The sequence below is a fragment of the Ictalurus punctatus genome, chromosome 23 (assembly GCF_001660625.3).
Source record: "Ictalurus punctatus breed USDA103 chromosome 23, Coco_2.0, whole genome shotgun sequence".
NCBI lineage: Eukaryota > Metazoa > Chordata > Actinopteri > Siluriformes > Ictaluridae > Ictalurus > Ictalurus punctatus.
The window spans coordinates 18655869-18665868 of NC_030438.2; the positions used below are offsets into that span (position 1 = coordinate 18655869).

At 37.4% G+C, this 10000-nt stretch overlaps 1 protein-coding gene across 1 annotated transcript in view; it reads right to left on the reverse strand.

Moving 5' to 3' along the window:
- LOC108256167 (thrombospondin type-1 domain-containing protein 7A) overlaps window positions 1-10000 on the reverse strand; it is a 116858-nt gene that overhangs the window by 1744 nt on the left and 105114 nt on the right. The window contains exons 25-30 of the mRNA XM_017452746.3: window positions 7763-7843; window positions 6644-6726; window positions 5792-6005; window positions 5083-5170; window positions 4699-4914; window positions 1-2279 (exon numbers count right to left, since the gene is read on the reverse strand). The exon at window positions 1-2279 is cut by the window's left edge and continues 1744 nt beyond it. Coding sequence (XP_017308235.1) covers window positions 4779-4914; window positions 5083-5170; window positions 5792-6005; window positions 6644-6726; window positions 7763-7843 — 602 coding nt within the window. The 3' untranslated portion in view covers window positions 1-2279; window positions 4699-4778. The remainder of the gene's footprint in view (window positions 2280-4698; window positions 4915-5082; window positions 5171-5791; window positions 6006-6643; window positions 6727-7762; window positions 7844-10000) is intronic.

Genomic DNA, 10000 nt, shown 5'->3' on the forward strand with positions numbered 1-10000 from the left:
TAAAAGTGTTCGTCCAGTCGATTAGCACTCCCTGTCTTTTAGTGCTAGTCCATAATATAATAATAAAATCTGGCTAACATTTTCGCTATTCGCCGATTCCTATATCAAATTCAGGTTGCTAGCTCTCCTGAAAAAACAAAACAAACCCCAAACAAACTATAAAAACCGTCACAGAAATTCAAAATTTCTACAAAATTCGACAAATACAAATTACAACCCATCAGCTAACCATTAAAACCATTACCATCACCATTACTGGGGCTTAATGGTATCCACTAGACATAACATGCCACCAGTAGAAGGCAACAAATTACCCGTTGAGACCCACAGGGACCATTACAGTTTCACAGCGCAATACAGTTCCAAATGATTATTTCCCATTATAACCATTAAAACCATTACAGTTTCTATGAGGATGCTCGGGTATTTTTATAACGAGGTTGTGTCTGTTTTTCTTTACAAAGACAGAAGGAGTTTATTTGATCTTGAAATATATCGGACTTTCTGTAGCGGAACAACATAGAGAGTAGGTCACATGATAAACAGAGCTCCGTGGATTAACGAGAACAACGACGACGACGACGACGACGACGACGGGCGAATGATTCAGCAAAGTGAGTTGTGTGGAAATCCTTTAACCTATAAACAGACATGAGTGTGTTTTTCGATCTTGAACATATTTCTACTCGAATATTTCGATTTGATATGATTTATATTTGCAGTGTAAGTGATTTTTTTGTGTCTATCTGTAAACATCGCCTGATGCTCGTGGTTTCAGCGTCAGTAAAGAAAAAGAGCTACATCCGAGAGATTAATAATAACTTCGATATACTCATTTATTATAGTTATACTGTTGAGCTGCATGTAAAGCGAGGCGTATTTGAAATCAAAACGTTGTGGGAATCCAAAAAATTCAACTAAATCCAAAAATTTTATAAGATCTAAACATATTATACGACATTTGTTTATTTATTTATTTTTAAAAAAAAGTTCTTCTACAAGTCTACAAGTCTAAATTTTTTTTGTAGTATGATTATAGTCTGATCATCAAGGGTAAAAAAAACACAACAACAACAACAAAAAAACACAACCCAGTCTCATACCAAGGTACACAAAGTAGCGCTTTAGTGTCGGCGATAAAACGTGTTATGAACATTACTTAACTATTCATAATGCATTCTGACGTGTACGATCATAAATCGTTATAACAACGCGTAATGCATTACGCCACGATACGAATGTGACCTTCATATGACCTTAATAGAAAGTGTTCCCGCATATTGTTTGTTGTTGTTTTTTTTTTTTTAAATAGCTCTGTATATAAGCCAGATATAACAGGTAATTATACATTTCTGAATATTCATAATTATTTCAACAGGTTATACATTTCTTTGCACAATAAGGCAGAAACCGCAGGGCTCGAACAGAACGTCATCACACCGTCATACTCTCACAAATGAGCTCAACAAATAAAGCTTAGAAAATATTCAAATAGTTTAAACAAAAAAAAAGAAAAAAAAAAGCACTATGAGTAGAAGAGAAAAAGGACGATCTATCATCGCGTCGGAAAGGAAAAGAAAACGAAAAGAAAAAAGCAAATCAAGTTTTCAGGTTTGAAAAAGTCCGAGTGTTCTCATCCAAGTTCTCGTCACGCCCGTACGCTTTGTTGTTGTTTTTTTTTTTATTAATTATTATTTTTATTTAAATGAATTGATTTATTTATTTTTGCAGTGTAGCTCCAGAATCCGATAAACCCTGACTCGAATGCATATCATGCTGCACTAATATAGTGCAATAAGGTGGAAATGAGGAGAAGAGAGGACGCGGGACGCGGGACGCCGGACGCCGTCTCCTCCTTCCACAGAAAGGCTGAAATTCACAATGAGCAGTTGTTTAAAAGTCCATAAAACTCGCATCAATTTCGCTCGGGAATCGTTTTAGGGATACATTTCTTCGTCAGGTTTTGAACTCGACTCATCTGACGTCCACGTTGTTGTCCAGGAATCACATGACACGTGAGGACACAACATCATCATCATGCTGATTATCCGAGTGTCCGTGTTCGCGTTTGAAAGCAAAGTGGCGTCTTCTTGCTGTGTGTGCGTGTGTGTGTGTGTGTGTGTGTTTATGGCACTGATGAAGGTGTGTGTGTGTGTGTGTGTGTGTGTGTGTGTGTGTCGTGTCATCAGGGCTACATGTCAGCATCGCCGTCATACGCCAACGTCAGCGGCTTCAGCCTGTTGTTGTTTTGTCGTCTCTGCGGTTTCTTTGGCTTTTTGCTGAGGAAAAAGATCAGAAACGTTAACTCGTTAACTCGCGCGGAATCTACGACGGCGCGTACAGGAAGCTACGTGCGGCAGTGAATTATGGGAAATGACATGATCGGAATGGATAAAGTAAAGACGGAAGGACGGGTTGGACCACGTGCGGTAAAATCGTAAAAATATTTCGTAAAGGGAACGCAAAGCCAAACACGCGAAACCAATTCGTACCGCGCTATAACGTGTTCGTAAGGCATCCTACTCAACGTTATAATTATTTATGAAAAGGCATTACAAGTCACAGCTGTCTGTATCGTGCATTTTATTTTAACCTGTTACGATCTGTGAGAGTTTATAACACATTATAACACCGACAGCTTAGTATTGGTGATATGTGTTATAAACGCGGCTTATAATGCATTATAAGCTCTGCAATAAACTGTAATTCCGTTGCATAAATATGCGTAACAACGCGTATAAAGCCTTAAGCGTGCATGTTTTAAATGGATTCGTAGTTTATCATGCATATGAGCTTCATAAAGGTAACACATTCTGCGAAGGCCATATGTAGATTGACTTATATAATAACATGTTATAATGAATTCATAAGGTATTACAGTTTTCGAACATTGTTTATAATGCATTTATAAATTGATCAACGAATGCATTAAAAGTAGTGCTTATAACACATTATACCGCCATTATACACTATCTTCTCATAATGCACTATGCAAAGTGGTACTTGGTGGTCATGTGTTATGAACACTACTTATAATGCATCATATTAACAATTTTAATGCATTATAGCGATAGCTATAAGGAGTAATGCATTTGCAATGGTTACAAACCATTATAACAATGTGTATAATCTTATGAATGCATTATGACAATGTGTATAAGCTTATGAATGCATTATGACAATGTGTATAACCTCATGAATGCATTATGACAATGTGTATAAGCTTATGAATGCATTATGACAATGTGTATAACCTCATGAATGCATTATGATAATGTGTATAACCTTATGAATGCATTATGACAATATGTATAATCTTATGAATGCATTATGACAATGTGTATAACCTCATGAATGCATTATGACAATGTGTATAAGCTCATGAATGCATTATGACAATGTGTATAACCTTATGAATGCATTATGACAATGTGTATAAGCTTATGAATGCATTATGACAATGTGTATAAGCTCATGAATGCATTATGACAATGTGTATAACCTCATGAATGCATTATGACAATGTGTATAATCTTATGAATGCATTATGACAATGTGTATAAGCTCATGAATGCATTATGACAGTGTGTATAATCTTATGAATGCATTATGACAATGTGTATAAGCTTATGAATGCATTATGACAATGTGTATAAGCTCATGAATGCATTATGACAGTGTGTATAATCTTATGAATGCATTATGACAATGTGTATAAGCTTATGAATGCATTATGACAATGTGTATAACCTTATGAATGCATTATGACAATGTGTATAAGCTTATGAATGCATTATGACAATGTGTATAAGCTCATGAATGCATTATGACAATGTGTATAACCTCATGAATGCATTATAACAATGTGTATAACCTCATGAATGCATTGTAACAAAGTGTATAAGCTTATGAATGCATTATGACAATGTGTATAAGCTCATGAATGCATTATGACAATGTGTATAACCTCATGAATGCATTATAACAATGTGTATAACCTTATGAATGCATTATAACAAAGTGTATAATCTTATGAATGCATTGTAACATGATATGAGCGTGCACATAATATTATAGATATGACCTTCATAGAAAGTGTAGCCACAATGCTGAAAAATTTATGAAAGACTTATGAATGAATGAATGAATGAATGAAGCCCTCAATTAAACAGTGGATCAGATTTGTAGTTATAATATGGTTATAAAGCACTATGAAGCACTATGAATGTCATGAATGGGCTTCAAGTAAAAAAGTTTATACACACTTGCAATATATGAGAAAATAAATGCAGTAACAATCATTATTACATACAAATTGCAATAAAGCTCTGACATAAGCCTTTATGGAGTCTGTAGATTCACGAGCATTGCTTCTTTATAAATGATTCATGCAATGCTTATGAATGTGTTATATAGAGGATATGTAGGTAACTTAAATAAATAGAGTGTAACCGGGTATTTTGTATTGAGTACCCCTGAGCATGCCCTGCAAATCTACTCAACTGGACTGTAGAACAGTGAATGAAAATGAATTGCGATGCTAGTTTTAAATTTCCAAACGACGACGAAAATGACACTGTGAATCATAATGTGATATTTGTTTGATAACTACTGCTGTGTGAACATTTGGACGAGGAGCAACAGCATGCCCTACAGATTCAGATTTAGTGACACTGATACAGCAGAGCTGTAATGTACCTCTGCAGGCTGGGAGGAAAGCAGAGCCGCATACACACAGGCACTGGGGTCAAAAGGTCAGGAGGTCAGGGGTGCGAACCCTAACCGTCGCTGAACTCAGGCTGCTGGCATTCGGGGTAGGTGAAGGTGAGCTCGTGAGCGTCGCGGCCCATCCACACCGCCGCACAGCTGGCAGAGTCGAGCGTGGCCCGAGAGCGGCGCATGGCGCAGTAACTGCTGCTCGGGGAAGCAAAAAAATCAACAGGGGGCAAACAGGGCGGGAAAATAAAAACAAAATGTGTGAGAACTGAAGGATGAGGATGATGATGATGAGGAGGAGGAGGAGGAGGAGGAGGAGGAGGATGGATTCGGGTAGATACTGTCATCTATCTTACTGTCTCTTACCACGCTAAGTAGACCATGGACACTATAAACACCAGGAGCACAAACACACCGGCCGCCACGCCGTAAACCCACGTCTTCAGTCTGCCGTCTGTGAAGAGACAAGCACAAGCAGCATCACACATGCTGTCACTTTACAGTGTTATGGCATATTACTGCACCATGACATATTCAATACCACATGTTACAGTACCATGACACTTCACCGTGTTTACTATGCCGTGAATTAATGTGCATTATGTGCTGTAGTGATTTAATTCACTGTGACACTTTATCGCTCTGTGACATTTTATCACACTATAATGCTTCATCGCATCACGACTTTATCACACACTGACATTGCATTTCATCGTGATGCTTTATTACACCGTGACATTTTACCGCACTATGATGCTTTATTACACCATGACATTACCACACTGACATTTTACTGCGCTATGATTATAACACTAAACCACTGACACCACTGTATTTTACCATGCTGTGAGACTTTATGGCATTATGACATTTTATTGCACTATGATACTTAATGGCACTATGACACTTTAATAGACTGTAATACTTTATACCACTATGATGCATGGTCACTTTTGTGATGCTTCATAGGGGTGTAAACAGGATATTTAGAGATATTTCAATTACTTTTTTTGTTTGTTTTGTTTCTTAAATTGCTTAAAAAAAAAAAAAAAGTAATTTAAAACGCCTGCTTTACCAGGTCCGAAGGGTCTGAGGTACCAAGTGCGCCCCGTCGGGCCAGGCTCGTCTGTGGTGGAGGTGGTGGGGTCGATGGCTCGGCTTGTCTTCACGTCTTCGTTTTTGCTCCCCGCTGTAGGAATCTCCAGCACGGGGATCTGAGCACACTGCTGCAGCAGACCATCAGGAGACAGTACCTCGGTGTAGCCTTCCTCGCACACACACACAGCTTCCTGAAGAGGGCAGCAGAGACACACGCTAACAAACACGCCTGGATGACTCTCAGAACTGAAGGCAGATGGAAAGGGGGGGGGATCCCACCTCTGAACATAAAATCTTAGTAAATAAGGCCAATTTGTTTCCCAAAACCCACTAACAATCAAATGTCAAAATATATATTAATACATATCTAGTGTGTCGACATTTCCTTGTTAATTTCCTGGTTAAATTTCCAATTCCCTATCAGAGGGTGATGAGCAGATGACGAGCGAATGGGGATGAAGATTTAGTCCGCAAATTACTACGACCGAAGAGCGAGTATTAAATGTAAATCTCTTCGAGCTTCCATTACATGAAATTCAGAGACATAGCAATGCACTTAAAGTTGCAGGTATATCAATTAAAAACCATGACTTGCAGTGTATTTTAGAAATGTATCGGCACCATGTAGTTGCTCTAGTCGAGTCTAGTCTAATGTTTATAGACGCCACAGATTTAGTACATAGATGCTTACAGCACGTTATATCCACGTCACAAGTTTCAGCATGTTCTATTAAGTGCGTTAGACTGAACATCTGCCTTCATTTCAGCACATTACTCTCAAAAGAACAAAGACGTTCAATCGTGTGAGCAGGTTTCTCACGTGTCTTACCTCGGAGCAGACGGATCGTGGATGGTCACAAGACGGGACACATGGCTGCTCATTCCCAGGTGCCATTGTAGGAGGGCATCCACCTAGAGGTCAAAAAGTCAGCTATGAAACTTTAATAAATAAATAAATAATAAAAAAAAAGATGTAAAAATGAACAACACTACGTTTCCATGCTAAAGTCCTAAATGAAGGACTAATGAGTACTGAAGCGAAGCCATGTATCCGGTCTACTGATTACTGCTACGTGACGCCGCCGCTCAAGGCAACCATCTATGAATGCTAAGTTCAAACGCTAACACTGGACCTCAAACTATTATGTAATATGTGTTATTAAATGTTAACAGCTAATTATTTCGCTCCCTTTAATCCTGTGTAATTACTGGTACTTAAATATGAGTCACTGTAATGTTTCACCCATTGACCTGATTTCTACAAGGAGAACCTGATTTAACAGTTTGCATAATGTAAAAACGTGTCCGAGCCTGATAAATCAGTGACTAATAAGGGTTTTTTTTTTTTTTCCCCCCATCACGAGCAGAATAACAGGTCCGTTTATTTAGAGCATCTGCAGGTGCAAAATATAAAATTATTTTAATGCAAATGAATTAAGCAGTGTGAATTGCTACAGGCAGACAGATTGCGTGTGTAAATGAATACAACCGAAGGTACGCGTTAACATTGCGGACGCCTGGGACAAAATAAAAGGATACATTTTTTTTTAAAAATGACCAATGTTTTTTTTTGTAAGTGAATTATGGCTTAATAAAATAACCTGCAAGTTTCCCAAATTGATGACCCTTCATTTCTTTATGACTGAAGGGCAGGTATTAAATTTGCGCAAGCTGGTTTATGCTAGTTAAAGGTAACGTAACAGAATTTTAATATTGAAACGAAAAGGTTTATTTTTTCTTATAAACAACGTCCCCTCAAATGACGACCCTTCTCACTCCATTTCAACTTCAGTTTAAAGTTTCAGTTTCGCGCTTCCGGAGGTTTCTTTAAGCCCCAAACTCGGTACGGTCATCGTGAAAAATTTAGCACGCGGCAAAACCTATCGTAAAACATCGCTTCCTGCCTTGACTTTGTGACATCACTCGTGAAAACAGAGCATCACCGTACCTGTCACGTTGATTCCGTCTGAGCGCTCGCACCAGACCGAATGAGACGTGCTCACCCACTTATAGTCCAAACACTCGCCGTCTGCAAACGAGGAGCCGAGGACACGGAAAAAAAAAAACAACAAAAAAGAACATCCACTATGACGCAGTTATGCAGCACGGTAAATCAACAAGCCTTAAGTGATCTAATCCATCATGGACAGCCATGAAAGCCAATTCCCATGCATATTTATGAAAGTGGCCACAGGATCTATAACGCAGGTAATATTCTACTGAACAGCGGCCCGGGGAGAATCACCCGGACGCATTTATCAAAAGAATGTCAGTTATCTGTGGATTTCGTCCACGATCTTGTCCACAATCTGTAGATTTGTCCATCAGTATGTCTAAGAAGCACTCATAATAAAGTAAACAACTATCTTCGCACTTATAAATCATATTTAGTGCATTTCAAACATAGCATTTCATTTGCGTTGTTTGCAGGTGATATAACTAACATGCTTTAAAAATGACAACCCATGATGAGTAATTCCACAGCTGGAAGAAAAGGTGCACCGATCTGCCAAGTGTTACATGCCTTCACTTGCCCTGGAATTAATTAACAGATGGTGAAGAGCTATTTACAGCACTCCCGAGGTAAGTGCTCTGAGATGTTTTTTTCCGACCAAACCGCTCCGTATATTTCATCCGATCAGTCTGATTCAAGCAAAAACAAGTCGCCGTGCTCAATAACATGGAGGTGAAATGCACTAATAAACATATCTGAGGTAGGAACAGGCTAATAATATACAAAACTGATGAAACACTGTCATTCAGTACACACCCACACAGACACGCAAACTCAGAATGGCTTATAAACAGTAATAAATGCACTACGGACGTACGGAGACGATCTATACACAGCTCCGAATCTAGAAGAAAGACTATCCAAAAACATACAGTACTAGATACATGATGATGCGTTATAAACTGTTATAAACGTATGGGATGATGAGTTATTGTAGATAGTGGGGGATGTATTGAGGTTTAGATCTATCAACATTTCTGTTGGAAATATAGAGAGATAAGGATTTGTTGAAAATGAAATGGTTATGACTTTATAAATATACATGATTCAAAATGTGTATAACCGTTTATTATAAACTGTTATGAACATAGTGGAATAAAGATATATAATTTGTTATAAATGTAGATACATGAGGAGTTATAAACGGCTTTAAACCTGTCACAAATACAGATCTATTTAGGATTATAACTTGTTTCAAATGTACAATAAATGAGGAGTTATAACTCGTTTATAAATGTAGATACATTAGTTGTAACTGGTTATAAGTGTATATAGATGAGGAGTTATGACTGGTTATAAGTGTAGATAGATGAGGAGTTGTAACTGGTTATAAGTGTATATAGATGAGGAGTTATAACTGGTTATAAGTGTATATAGATGAGGAGTTATAACTGGTTATAAATGTATATAGATGAGGAGTTATAACTGGTTATAAGTGTAGACAGATGAGGAGTTATAACTGGTTATAAGTGTATATAGATGAGGAGTTATGACTGGTTATAAGTGTATATAGATGAGGAGTTATGACTGGTTATAAGTGCAGATAGATGAGGAGTTATAACTGGTTATAAGTGTAGATTGATGAGGAGTTATGACTGGTTATAAGTGTAGATAGATGAGGAGTTATAACTGGTTATAAGTGTAGATAGATGAGGAGTTATAACTGGTTATAAGTGCAGATAGATGAGGAGTTATAACTGGTTATAAGTGTATATAGATGAGGAGTTATAACTGGTTATAAGTGCAGATAGATGAGGAGTTATAACTGGTTATTAGTGTATATAGATGAGGAGTTATAACTGGTTATAAGTGTATATAGATGAGGAGTTATAACTGGTTATAAGTGTATATAGATGAGGAGTTATAACTGGTTATAAGTGTAGATAGATGAGGAGTTATAACTGGTTATAAGTGTAGATAGATGAGGAGTTATAACTGGTTATAAGTGTAGATAGATGAGGAGTTATAACTGGTTATAAGTGTATATAGATGAGGAGTTATAACTGGTTATAAGTGTATATAGATGAGGAGTTATAACTGGTTATAAGTGTAGATAGATGAGGAGTTATAACTGGTTATAAGTGTATATAGATGAGGAGTTATGACTGGTTATAAGTGTATATAGATGAGGAGTTATAACTGGTTATAAGTGTATATAGATGAGGAGTTATA